The following is a 14,689-nucleotide window of genomic DNA, read 5'->3' as shown; positions in this document are numbered from 1 at the left end:
CACCTGCATACTCACAGTGCACTTTACCATGTTACTTTGTCCTCTGTATTTGTTGCAGTTGGGTAGCTGCATCTTGACAGTGCACAGTCACTCAGGTTCAGTCCCTTTTGTAAGACTGTAGGTGCTGGCGTGTTCTTTCATCAGGAGGCACATAGCGTCTAGGCTCTCTTCTAATGTTATCACCTAATTAATGCTCCTTCCAAAGTACACATGAATCTAAGCCCATTATTTATTTTTCTTTTATTTATAAAGAGATTCTTCCCATCATTTACTCTGGTCACCCCGTATGACTGTTCATATCAGAATGGCAAGATAAATGCTGGGTCTGGTTTTTGGCCAGTGTACCTCTTCCCTTTGACATGGCCCTGGTGGCCTTTCCTCTACTATGGTGAGAGATGGTCTAAGCTCATCCTGTGCATGGCCTTGTCCAGACCTGGAGTCGGCCATTTTCCATAAAGCCATAGTTCCTTTTAGTGAGAAGTGGTGCTTAAAGGCCACAGTCTGGGCACAAAGGAATATTTACTGCCGAACACTGTTTTCTGGTGTTTTTCTGTGGACAGAGCTGGGGGCATGGGGCATGTATAGATACATGTGGAGTCATGCTTCCTCACACATAAATATATTCACACAACATGCGTGGTTTTACAAAGAAAAGATAAAATACCTCATAAATTCATATTGATGCTTCCAATTCAAATTGAGGGCGGCAGGGCTTTTATTTCACCTTTTCTAAATTACAACTCTATGTCCTTCTACACTGTATAGTGTTTCTAGACTTTCTGTGGACAGAATACACATGCACATTGTGCATCCATGTATATACTCACAACATATATACATATGTGCTTTTTATAGAAATAAAGTATCTGAGGTTCATATTGATTTCAGTTCAAATTTAGGACTTCAAGATTTTAACTTAATACATATATGTCCTTTCTTCCATCCTGAGACTATTGGTTCTGAAGGATTCAGGGGATGATTTAATTAGATTACCCATAATTAATCATTTACTTATCCAATATTGCACGTTTAACAGGCTCGGAATGACTATTAATACTATAAGCATCAATACTAATTACTGAGAATGATTAAAAGAAAATTTTTGCATATGTTCTCCCCATTCTTCCCCACCATGCTTGCATTTTTTTTAAAAAGTTTATTTTAATGTATCTTATCTGAACACATAGCCATGGCATACTATACTTTTCCTTTTAACCTCATTTAGTTTTTTGTTGTTGTTTCTAAGGAGGTATCATGGATTGAACCCAGGATGTTGTACATGGGAAGCAGGCACTCAGCCACTGAGCTACACCTGCTCCCCTTTCGTTTAGTTTTAGTTCTATAAATAACTATGTTTAATGCCCACTGCTAGTCCTTTTATCTGTGTCTATTCATTTTGGTCATCTGAAACACTTTCTTTAGTAAATTCTTCAGAAGGATTTATGGGCACAATACTGTTAACTCACTTTTTCCCCCTGAGCATCTTAAATATATTATTTCATTTTCTCCTGTCATATAGCATTGCTTTCAAAGACGGACAGTAATCTAATTTTTTCTCCTTTAGAAGTCTCTTGATGTTTTGCCGTAAATGCTCATATGTTTTTTGTTTTTCTTTACAAGTTTAGCAGTTTTGCTAGATTGTGCCTGGGTGTTGGTTTTTCCGTTTCAGAATGCCTTCTTGAGTCAGTACGTTTTAGGTATTTGTTCTCTTTGCTTTGTTTTCATCTTCTGTGCTCCTGTTTACTTGTGTTGTGCCTTCTGTGCCTATCTTAAATATTTGTCATGCTCTTTTTTTTTTTTTTTTTAAGATTTATTTCTTTCTCTCCCCGCCCCCACCCTGGTTGCCTGTCCTCTGTGTCTATTTGCTGCATCTTCTTTGTCCGCTTCTGTTGTCAGTGGCACGGGAATCTGTGTTTCTTTTTGTTTCTCATCTTGTTGTGTCAGCTCTCCATGTGTGCGGCACCATTCCTGGACAGGCTGCACTTTCTTTCACGCTGGGTGGCTCTCCTTACGGGGTGCACTCTTTGCATGTGGGGCTCCCCTACGCGGGGGACACCCCTGCGTGGCAGGGCACTCCTTGCACGCATCAGCACTGTGCATGGGCCAGCTGCACACGCATGAAGGAGGCCCGGGGTTTGAACCATGGAACCTCCCATATGGTAGACAGACGCCCTAACCACTGGACCAAGTCCTCTGCCATGCTCTTTTGATACCTTTTTTTTTTTTTTTTTTTTAACTATTTTCTTTCTTTGATTAGAGCAGTTCTAGGTTTACTGAAAAATCTCTTCATTTCTATTTTTGAGATTTAATTCACATACTGTAAAATTCACCCATTAAAAGTGTATAAATCAGTGGTATTTTAGAATATTCACAAAGTTGTGCAAGCATCATCACCACCTCTTGTTTATTCATCCAGTAATGGATATTTTTGTTCTTTTTTCCTGCCTTTGGCTATTGTGAACAGTTTAGCTTTTTGAGAAACTGATTTTTAAAAATTTTCTTCCTTTTCACCTTCGTTGGGTATTAAAGTATTACTTGTTCTTGTGTTCCTTCTAGTTTAATTTTCATTTCTGGAATGATTTCTTCTTTTTATTTTGAATTCTTTCCTAAATTTGTTTTACCTCATTTCCTAGTTTTTCTTAGCTTGATATGTGTTATTCTTTCATATCTTATTGTATTAGTTCAACTTGAACTCAGTAGATGCAGTCTTAGTCTTTTTTATAAACATGTCTTTCTGGTGTGCTTTCCTTGTCTTAGAGATGTTACTCTATTTCTTACTATCTTTTTGCTTATAAGAGTTTTTGAGATCTGACCTTGGTACTTTGTGTTGCATATTATTATGATAGAAGTTTCCTTACACTTTTAGAAGGATGTTGGGAACAGTTTTGCTAATTTCACAGAGCTCTTCCTTCTCGTTCTCATTTCATATTGTATTTGAAAATTAGGCATCTTGCTTCCTGAGATTGTCCAGCTCCACTCTCTTCTTCTCCCTCACTTGTAAATGGACCTTCTCTTTCCGTGTTCCTGTGTCGTCTTCCATATTTATTCCACTCCCAACATGTTCATATCAGAGTGGGGGACTGGACCTGCTTCCTTCTCTTTGGACCTTCCTTCAGCCCCTTTGCATGCACTCACCAGTTGAGTGCACACAGCCCCTGTCAGTGTCCACTGCTGTGCCCAGTAGTATGTCTGCTTACTACTTCGTTTCGCCTGCCTTTGGGGCTCTCACATGTCCTGTTTCTCTTACAGAAATGCTGATGCCGTGCAGGGTTTGGTGATGGTTTGTGCTTAAATGCTTGTATTTTCTGCTTCATTTCTTTAAAGCAGGGGTCTGCAAACAAAGGTCCCAGGTGTCAAATCCATGGTCCTCCTGTTTTTGTAAGTAAAGATGTATTGGAACACAGCCACACCTGTTTGTTTACATATTTGCGTACGGCAAATATGTATGCAAGCACATATGAGGAGACCAAGCAGCCTGTGAAATCTAAAATATGTGCTATTTGGCCCTTTACAGAAAACATCTGCCACCCCCTGCTGCAGAGCACTCCTGTCTCCAACTGTCCTGAGGACTCAGGCGTCTACTTCCCTGATTCACTTAAGTTCAGTGGCCTCTCTACATTCTCACCATATAAATCAGGAATCGGGGCTCCCCCACGACCCAGGCCTTTTGGCTACTAATAGGGCATCTTTGGTGATGTGTCCTGCCTTTGCTTTATATTCAGCACCACCTCTTCTCCTGCCATTTCTTGTTTTCTTTTAAACTGTTCACCAGATTTACATAGCTTATTTCTTTTAGTGGGGCCACTACCCTTCCATTTTCCCTTTCCTTTCTATTTTTACCCAGGTTGTGCTCTCATGCTATCATCGATCTCACTCCATTATTTCAGTAGCCTTCTGACTTTTCCTTTGTCCTGGCTCTGCCCAGTTGAACTCAGATTAGATGTCCCTGCTGAATGATTGACTTGTGTCATTGTCCTCCCCAATCAAGAGCCAACTGGAGGCTCCTTAATATAGTAAACCTAAGCTCCTGCACCATCTGGAGACTATTTCTAGATATGGTTACTTTGCTGCCCTCCTAAAAGCAGCAACAATTCTTGCCATACGATTCAGATTCTACTGCTCATAGCCTGACATTTAGGAACTGCTGCTCTTGACTTTGTTGAAGTAAGACGATTAAACATTTGCATGTCACTAGTTCCAAGGACTTTTACATACATGGTCTTTCTTATTTTTACTACTACCTGGTGAAGTCAGAACTGCTGCCATTTTTAAGAATGAGGATACTGAGGCCCAGTAAGGTGGCTGACCGAGGAGACCCTGTGGCCATAGTGGCACTGGTCCTTGAGTTTCTTGGCTTTGCGTGTGCTCACATTGTGTTGAGGGCCAAGGCTCTGGCCTTTTGCCACTGGTGTGCTTTGTCTACCTGGTGCCTTCAGGCAACTTACTCATCTTTGTAGCCCACCCAGACCCTATCCATAAACTGCATGTTGCCTTGCACGTGTAACAAGGTGATTTGATTAACTCAGGGGCCCAGAAATATCATTGAAGTAATATAAGTAGAAGCAGTATGGCATCTGTGCCTGTGGGTGCATTTAGTGATTGTTGAAAGAACTGCCTCATTATGACTGAGGCTTAAGGGAAAAGTAGGTTGTAGAGAGAGGAAAAGTCTGTTTCCAAGCAGGTGTCAGCTAGCTTCCTTTCTTATCCATCTCACATCCCTGTGTGTGTGACACAGCCAGCTAGCACATCCACTTCTGGATCTTGCCGAGGCAATGACTGTAGTGGAAAGTTTCCCAAAGTCGTTTCCTGCACCGACTAGGCGACCAGTCAGTCAGTCACTGGAGACACTGCTACGGTTACTTATTTAGCCCCATTAGATTACCCTTTGAGGTTTGAAAGGATGTAGTTGAAATCTTGACTATTTTTCTCCCCTTGGCCCTGCTCCCCCACCCCCTACAAATCAGTTTTATTGATATATATTAATAAAGCAATATATTGATATATATTAATAAAGTTCATCCAAAGTGTACAATCAGTAGTATTTGGCCCTTGTATTAGTCAGCCAAAGGGGTGCTGGTGCAAAATACCAGAAATTGGTTGGTTTTATAAAGGGTATTTATTTGGGGTAGGAGCTTACAAATACCAGGCCATAAAGCGTAAGTTACTTCCCTCACCAAAGTCTTCTTTTCATGTTTTGGAGCACAATGGCTGCCAACGTCTGTGAGGGTTGAACCTTCTGGGTTCTTCCCTTCCAGGGTCTTGCTTCTCTCCTGGTTCAAGTTTCCTCTCTTCCCAGGGCTTGCTTTTCCTGGCCTCAGCGTTCCTTTGTTCCTGGGGCTGGCTTCTCTTTCCTCTGTCAGCTTACTTCCCAGGGCTCCAGCTTAAGGCTTCAGCATCAGAGTCCAACATCAAAAACCCTCAACTCTCTCCTTTGCCATAATGACATGACCCAGTCAAAGCCCTAATCATAACTTAAATCACACCCAGGTACAGATCAGATTACAAACATAATCCAATCTCTACTTTTGGAATTAATAACCATATCAAACTGCTACAGCCCTATTATATTTTTTCTTTTTTTAAAAAATTTATTAAAGTATATCACTCATATATAAACATACATAAACAATAAGTGTGTAGTAATAGTTGTGAACTTAAAAAACAAACATATATAACATCATATGGTACCCTAGCACCTCACCCTACCACTGATAGTTTTGTGTTGTTAAACCATTTTAACTAATGATTAAAGAGCATTGTCAAAATATTACTACTAAGCAAAATATTTTCCGCAACCCTCCCATTATTATTATCTTTATATCATTTATATACGAACATACATAAACAATAAGTATATAGTAAAAGTTGTGAACTTACGAAGCATACATGCATAACATCATATAGGGGTCCCATACTCCCATACCTCAACTCTCCACTAACACCTTGCATTGTTGTCAGATGCTTGTTACAAATTATGAAAGAATATTGTCAAAATCTTACTATAATTATAGTCCTTATCTTATATTTGGTGTATTTTTCTCCCAACTCACTCTATTATTATTTTTAAAATATATTTTTTATGAAAGAAGTTAAACTTCTAAGACAATCACACACATGTGCAGGATTCCCAAACAATCCCTGTATCAACACACCACACTGGGGTGGAACATTTCTTACAGATAAGATATCATCTGATTGTTACCACGTCCATAGTGTACATTTGGCACACATTTTCCATACTGCCCCGTTATCAACACAGTACATCTTTGGCACAGGTGCAAGAATATTATATCATTACTGCTAACCACAGTCCGTATGTCACTCCAGTTGTATTTTTCCCATGCTTCTTCACATTCCCACCACCCTGCAGTAGTGATGTACATTTGCTCTAGCTTACAAAGGACACTCTTGCATCTGTACCATCAACCACAGTTCTTTCTACCTGTTGGTTTATTGTGCTAGTCTGTTCCTAGAATATTCTCTAGCATTCTGTTAATTGGCATTTACATACCTGGACTACCATTATCAGCCACATCCCCATTTATAAACTAGCTGTTACTATGTACATCAACTCTATAGGTTTCCACACTTTAGCTAATTAAAACTGCTACATACATTAAACATCAGTAGTCCATTTCAGTCCTCCTCTTATGTCCTTAAGAATCCACCACCTACCACCAGGTCTTGAAGCTATTTTCCTATAATTTCTTCTAGAAGCTTTATGGTTCTTTTATTTTTAGGTTTTTGATCCATTTTGAGTTAATTTTTGGATAACGTGAGATGGGGGTCCTCTTTCCTTCTTTTGGCTATGGATATCCAGTTCTTGCAGCACCGTTTCTTGAATGGGGACTGTTCTGCCCTATCTGTGTGGGTTTGACGAGCTTGTCAAAAATCACTTGACCATATATGTAAGGGTCTGTTCGTGAGCCATCACTTCGGTTCCATTGGTCTGTGTGTCTGTCTTTATGCCAGTACCATGCTGTTTTTACCACTATATCCATTTTAAGATGTTTCTGGCTACTCTGCACCACATATCCTTCCAAATAAATTTGCTAATAGTGTTTCAATTTTAAAGAAAATGCTGGTGGACTTTTTATTGGGATTGCATTGATCTGTATATCAATTTGAGTAGAATTGACATCTTAAGGATATTTAGTCTTCCAATCCATGAGCATGGAATGTTCTTCCAGTTAGTTAGCCTTTTCAAAATTTCTTTTAACATTGAGTTGCAGTTTTCTGAATACAAGTATTTTACATCATTGGTTAAGTTTATTCCTAACTATTTGAGTTATACCTGCTATATTTTATTTTCACCATTCTTTTTTTTCAATCCCTCCCTTGTGGTTTTTTTGCATGCTGTCTGCTCTGTGTCCATTAGCTGTTATTTCCCCTCCCCCCTTGTAGCTTGCTTCCTGTATGCTCTATGTGTCCATTTGCTGTGTGTTCTTCTGTGTTTTTGCTTGTCTCCCTTTTTTTGTTGCATCACCTTGCTGAGTCAGCTCTCTGTGGTGCTTGCAGTCCGGGCGGTGCATGGCAGCGTCTGGGGATCGGGCGGCACCCCGCAGCATCTACAGGCTGAGCAGTGCTTGCGGGCCGGGCAGCACTCTGCAGTGTGCAGGCGAGCCTGCCTTCACAAGGAGGCCCTGGGATGTGAACCCAGGGCCTCCCCATATGGTAGACGGGAGCCCAACTGATTGAGCCACAGCTGCTTCCCTCACCACTCTTTTTGACACTTTGTTACTTTTATTGATATAATCTTTCTAGACTCTTTTTTATGCCTCTCCTTTTCTTTTCAGGCTCTAACACACCCTTTAGAATTTCCTGAAAATCTGGTCTCTTGCTTAGAAATTCTCAGTTTCTGTTTATCTGTGAATATTCTAAACATACCCTCATTTTCTTTTTTTTTTTTTTTACATTTATTTATTTATCCCCTCCCCTTGCTGCTTGCTTGCTCTGCTCTCCGTGTCCATTCGCTGTGCGTTCTTCTGTGTCTGCTTGTCTCCCTTTGTTGTGTCATCTTGCTGCGCCAGCTCTCCGTGGGTGTGGCCTATCATGGCCCGTCAGCTCTCTGCTGGCATGCATACCCTCATTTTTGAAAGACAGTCTTGATAGATATAAGATTCCTGGCTGGAAGTTTTTCTCTTGTAGTGTCTTAAATATATCATTCCACTGTCTTCTTGCATTCATGGTTTCTGTTGAGAAATCAGCACTTAATCTTATTGGGTATCCGTTATATGTTATGCATTGCTTTTCTCTTGCTGTTCTCAGAATTCTCTCTTTGTCTTTGACATTTGACATTCTGATTAGTATGTGTCTCGGAGTTGGTCTGTTTGGATTTATTTGGATGGGAGTACATTGTGCTGCTTGGACATGGTTATCTATGTCCTTCAATAGGGTTGGGAAATTTTCTACCATTATTTCTTCAAATTTTCCTTCTGCCCCTTTTCCCTTCTCCTTCTGGGACACCCATGACATGTATGTTTGCATGTCTTCTGCTGTCATTTAGTTCCCTGAAACCTTGTTGAATTTTATCCTTTCTTAATCTGTTCTTTTATATGTTCAGAGGCCATTTCTTCAAGTTCAACAATCCTTTCTTCTGCCTCTTCAAATCTGCTATTATATGACTCCAGTGTTTGTTTATTTATTTTTAAGATTTATTTTGTATTTATTTCTCTCCCTTCCTACCCCACCCTGGTTGTCTGCTCTCTGTGTCTGTTCGCTGTGTGTTTTTCTGTGTCTGCTTCTATTCTTGTCAGTGGCACAGGAATCTGTGTCTCTTTTTGTTGTGTCATCTTGTTGTGTCAGCTCTTCGAATATGCGGCACCATTCTTGGGCAGGCTACACTTTCTTTCCCTCTGGGCGGCTCTCATTACGGGGTGCACTCCTTGCACGTGGGGTTCCCATACACAGGGGACACCCCGGCATGGCATGGCATGGCACTCCTTGCACGCATCAGCAGTGCATGTGGGCCAGCTCCACACGGGTCAAGGACGTCCTGGGTTTGAACCGTGGACCTCCCATGTGGTAGGTGGATGCTCTATCCATTGAGCCAAGTCCACTTCCCTGCAGTGTTTTTTAGATTTCATTTATTATGCCTTTCATTCCCATAAGATCTGCTGGTTTTCCTTGTATGCTTTCCAGTTCTTCTTTGTGCTCATCCAGTGTCTTCTTAATATCCTTAATCTCTTTAGTCATCTCATTGAATTTGTTAAGGAGATTTATTTGAACATCTGTAATAAGTTGTTTCAACTCCTTTGTGTCATCTGGAGGCTTGTCTTGTTCCTTTATTTGGGCCATATCTTCCTGTTTCTTGGTGTGGATTGTAATTTTTTCTTGGTGTCTTGGCATCTGGCTTACCAGAGTATTCTGTTAGTTTAGGGATTCCTGCCATTTCTCCCTTGTTGGTTGTGCAGTGGAAGCCAAGGATGTAGTTGATGCTATAAGTTGTGGAGGCTCAAGCTGCCCTCATTGAGCCAGGGACCAGTGAAGCTTCTCCCAACTTTCTCCTTTGCCAGGGGTAGGGACAGAGTCACAGTTGTGTGGAATAATCCAAGTCGTGCAGGCCTAGACTGTAGTTGCCCAGAGACACTGATTAAGCTTAATGCCCCTTTTTCCCCTGCCTGGCAGGGATGGAGCTGCAGGTGTGAGCAGCATTCTGTGCAGTGTGAGTCCAAGATGACCACGGTTGCCCCAAAAGACTTCCGTTTATTCAGTCTGTGCCAGCCAAAGGTACCTGCAGTTACCTGGATAGGCTGGTGCAGGGTCCGCCAGAGGTGGGTCTACGGCTTCAGGCTCATCTGGGTGAAAGAAACCAGTTACTATCATCAGTGTGATTTTCATTCAGCCCAGCTTCCCCTCACGCTGGGGGCGGAGTAAAAATGGCGGCTACGGGTCTATTTCCAATCTGGACAGGTTCAAGCTTTAGCTGTTCTTAGGGTTATACTCTAACTAGCCAAATCCACCAATCAGTAGCTGAAATCGGTGGCCAGCCATCTCCTCCTCCCCTATTTTTGGGAAATGGAGCTTTCAATCCCAGCCACAGAATAGCTTCTGGGGCAGCTTGTGCTGCCAAAGCAGGATGATCACCAGCCTCCACGACTTTGCCAGTTATTTCAATGCAATGGGTGGCGCAGGTCCCCCCAGCTTCCTCCTTGCCAGTGGTGGGGTTGGGGCCTAGGCTAGAGCTGCAAACTGATCTGGATGGAAGGAAGCTGGTCCCTACCAGCACTGTGATTTTCAGTCTGCCCCGCTTCCCCTCATGCCAGGCACAGAGTTAAGTTGGCAGCTGTCGGCCTCTTTCTGGCTTGGACAGGTCCGAACTTTAGCTGTTCTCAGGATTATACTTTGGCCTTCTGAATTTACTTATCAGTAGGTGAACTTGGTGCCCAACCGTCTCTTCGTCCCGTTTTTGGAAAGTAGAGCTTTCAATTCCAGCCACAGAACAGCACCCAAGGCGGCTTGCACCTCCAGTGGAGGATGGGCACCAGCCTCCGTTGTGTGGAGCACTCTACTTATGAATCTTCTCTGCAGATGGGCAGTCTCCTCCTTCCATTCCCTTCAGGTGTGTTGCAGGATGCCCTTCTGATCTCCTGGAGCCCCTAGATCGGTACTTCAGCTAGCTCCAGATACTCCAGGCAGTGTTTACTAACTGCCCTGTAGCAGGAGGTGACTCTAGGAGCTCCTTACTCCGCCGCCATCTTGCTAATTGTCCGCCAGTACTTTTTCTGGCCATGTTATATTTTTATATATTATTTTCCTCAAAATTCCAAGAATATTTTAATAGCATTGATTTCTGGGTAATTGTACATTAGGATCTCTGAAAGTGAGGGTTGGAACTAGAATGAGGAGGCACTGTGGGAAATTGAGATCATAGGGGAGAATGCCAGGTAAGCCCTGATTTATGGGAGGTCAGCCCTAGGGAGAGCAGCAAGGCACACCCCACCTCCACTCAGGGCCGAGCACAGGCTGGGCTCCCCCCCCCCCCTTTTTTTTTTAAATTTTGTTTTTATTTATTTATTCCCCCCCCCCCCCCCCCCGTTGTCTGTTCTGTGTCTATTTGCTGCGTCTTCTTTGTCCGCTTCTGTTGTTGTCAGCGGCACGGGAATCTGTGTTTCTTTTTGTTGCGTCATCTTGTTGTGTCAGCTCACCATGTGTGTGCGGCGCCATTCCTGGGCAGGCTGCACTTTCTTTTGCACTGGGCGGCTCTCCTTATGGGGCGCACTCCTTGTGCGTGGGGCTCCCCTACGCGGGGACACCCCTGTGTGGCAGGGCACTCCTTGCGCGCATCAGCACTGCACATGGGCCAGCTGCACATGGGTCAAGGAGGCCCAGGGTTTGAACTGCAGACCTCCCATGTGGTAGACGGACCCCCTAACCACTGGGCCAAGTCCGCTTCCCTGTGCTTCCTTTTTGACCAAGCAAATATCTTAGTTTTCAGAGTAAGCTCTAGATGCTGCTGCTAGAGGCACTACTGTGTCATATTGAAAAACAGATGTGTTGAGCAGTTGTAACATATGTAACCATCTTTACTTTTCTGGGCCTTAATTTTCTCATATGAAAAATGACAATTTCAAGGTGAAAATTATTTAAGGTTTTCTTCAGCGATCAGGCAGTCTATGACAGCGGTTGTCCACCCCGTTGATGTTGGCATTCAGCAGGTAGAGGCCAGCAATGCTGCTAAACATCTGACAAGTCACAGGACAGTCCCCACAGCAAAGAGTCACCAAGTCCAAAATGCCAGTAGTGCGAAGGCGAGAGGCCCTGGCCTGTGAAATGAGCATGCACAAGACCCACGCTGTCGGAGGGGCTGCTCCCAGAGAGGTCGTGGACTTGCAGAAAATAGCCTGACTCCTTCTCAAGGGCCTACTTTCCAGAGAATGAGTTTTAAATCTGTTGGGTTGGGGGAGAGGGAGCCATTCAGAGGAGAAGTTTCACAACTCCATGAGGTGATTTTCAGTGCAGATTTGGGTTATTGTTGATGTTGCCCAAAGGTGACTTTGCTTTAATTGAATTCTTCATTGTTCAGTAGATATGTGGGGAATGTCTGCTCTAGGTTACAAGCAGATCTCAAAGCGGGTGTTCATTTTGGGCGGTGAGGGGATAATCTGAAATTCCACATTTTCTCATCGAGAGTAATTTTTTCTTTTAAATGATTTATTGCATTATAAAAGGATTAGCTAGAGCTTCTTCAGTAGGGGTCTCCCTCCTAGGACAGCGTTTGCATTCTCAAGACACTACCCCAAAGTTGAGGGAAGGAGCAACAGGAAAGAACTAAACCAACTGAAATGTAGGTTCTGTTAGTGGAGGATCAGATAGAGGCTAAGTGCACGATAGTAGGAGTCAGCAGAAACCCAGCCATTCATTTTCTGGATCCCTGCATTTGTTGTTGAAGCTGCAGGTGGAACCAAGAATCCAGTGTTCCTCCTCTCCTCCTTTTTAATAAAAGCTGTCTTATCATTTGTTTTCCTTCTTTTTCAACAGGGTAAACCTCCTTACGCTGCTTCAGCAGAAGAAGTGGCCAAAGAACTCAAGTCAAAGTCAGGGGTGTCAAAGTGTTCTGCTGTGTCCTTAGAGGGTCCCCTGGCTGAAAATGGTGTGACGGCAGAGGAGAAGCCAGCCTCCCAGGTGAATGGGAGTACAGGAGATGCCAGGGCTTCCAACCAGTCTGAAAGTGCCTTGAATAAGGACTCTAAAATGTGCAATACAAATCCTCACTTAAATGCACTACACACAGACAGTGTTTGCCATAAAGATGATACTCTTGAGGCAGCTGTCTTAAATAAAGAAGAGTAAACTTATTTTTTATAGAGGGTGAAGGATGTTGGAAGGGTAAGGATTTAGGAATATCTGGAAAGAAAGAGAGCCTACAGTTACGTACATTTTTTCCTTTCCGTAAGAGAAAAATGAGGACTTTGGAAATTCGGATCCCTCTTTGATATTAGAGATTTAAACAACACATTTTTAGTTTTAACCAGTTGTAGTCAAAATGCTACAATAAAACAAAAAAAGAGAAAATGAAGAGCATTTGACTCCCGCACTTAAAATGAAGTACACATAAAGTTTAAACTGGTTATGACAAAAGCCTATAGTTGTGTTTCTTGAACTATAAAGAAAACAAATTTTGGCAGTCTTTAAGTATATATAGCTTAAAATATAATTTTTAGCATTTGGCACCATATGTATGCCATTATATTTGATTTTGCATTACTGTTTCACAATAAAGCTTTGTTTAAGGCTTTGATTTTATGATTATGAAAAAAAAGGCACAACCACAATTTTTCTTTCTTAAATTTCATCACTGTTGATGTGGTTCTTTTGTGTTTAAAAAAAAGTGCAACTATCGAAACAAAAAAAAATTATAGAGTAATATTGCCGTTCTGCTGATTTTAAATATACAGTACATCATACATACTTTTCAAGCAAGTTAAATGGAGATAAAGTTGAAATCATAGAAGATGCAAATGACCTTTCAAAATCAATACAATGTGTTCTGAAACTTGTCGTGACTAATACCATGCACCTGTGATCAATGAACTATGTGGTTTTGATCGGACGTAGGCCATTAGTATTACTACTTGAGCTAAACTTCTGCATGGTTCATAATTTTTAAAGTGTGTAGTTAATATTATGCATGTTATTGTCCTTTCTTCCATTCTTACAAGTATGTGCCCATTTGCAAAACAAAAAAGCTAATAATCAGTAATAGTCCTATAAAAGATGTTAACTATGTTTAGTCATTGACTGATCTTGCTCTAACCTTAAAATTTTGTGATTATTGACCTCTGTTGCATTTATTCTAAACCCTCCCCCCCAAATTATCTAGCCGTTTTAAATATCAACATTACCCTGGTGTATTCACTGCTGTATGCATTATTGTTCTTTGTTGCTGTTTTATGCCTTCATATTAGCAAAATATGAAATTCTGTGAAAAAAAAAAACCTTTGATCTTAAAAAAGCCCTCCCCCCCTTCTGTAGCAGGAAACAAATTGCTTGTTCTTGAGAACTTTCCCATCAAGAATTTAATAGAAGCAGGTATACTTATATCATTTTGATGTTTTTGTTAATGTTTCCAAACAATGTACTTTGAAATCAGAATCACTTCTTATTCGTTTTCATATAATTCTCCTGATGCTCTTCATCACACATTAGTGATCAGAAATGAGGTGTAATTCCCCAATCCCTGCCCGCAAGAGCTAAGTAGGATCTTACTGTAAGTTGACGGGAGTTTTGCCCTAACTCATGGATTGTGCAAGAATGAACTGCTGTTGGGTTTGATTGATCGTAGATGGATTGTGGTGTGGTGTATTTGAAGGCTATTGAATGCAACTTACAATGCTTAATAAAAATCTTTATTCTTTTAGTATAAAGTATAGTGTGGCTTTTAAATTCACTTATAAAAACAAAAGTTTTCCTGAGGTTTAATACAAATTGAAATAGCTACTTAAGGACTTGATCAAATAACCAAAATTTAGAAATATTTTGCCCTTTCAAAGTAATTCTTTGTTCCAGCTCTAAAGAAGCATTAGTACATGGTCAGTATGAAAATTTTTTATGCTGACAGTTATGTTTGAATTTCATAGGTAAGTTTAATGCACACAAAGGGCTATAAAAATAATATATTTTATTGCGGGTTTAGAAATAGAATTTTTTTTAAAAAGCCCTGAGGGATAAATAAATTTGATCTTAATAA

At 41.3% G+C, this 14,689-nt stretch overlaps 1 protein-coding gene across 2 annotated transcripts in view; it reads left to right on the top strand.

Annotated features, from left to right (window-relative positions):
* FAM120A (family with sequence similarity 120 member A) overlaps positions 1-14,366 on the top strand; it is a 135,615-nt gene extending 121,249 nt beyond the window's left edge. For both annotated transcript variants that reach the window (XM_004455563.4, XM_058301454.2), the window contains one exon: positions 12,481-14,366. In XM_004455563.4, coding sequence (XP_004455620.2) covers positions 12,481-12,792 — 312 coding nt within the window. In that variant the 3' untranslated portion in view covers positions 12,793-14,366. The remainder of the gene's footprint in view (positions 1-12,480) is intronic.
* Positions 14,367-14,689: the final 323 nt, after the last annotated feature.

This window comes from Dasypus novemcinctus, chromosome 8, assembly GCF_030445035.2.
Source record: "Dasypus novemcinctus isolate mDasNov1 chromosome 8, mDasNov1.1.hap2, whole genome shotgun sequence".
NCBI classification, from domain to species: domain Eukaryota; kingdom Metazoa; phylum Chordata; class Mammalia; order Cingulata; family Dasypodidae; genus Dasypus; species Dasypus novemcinctus.
This window is presented reverse-complemented; position numbering and strand designations above follow the sequence as displayed.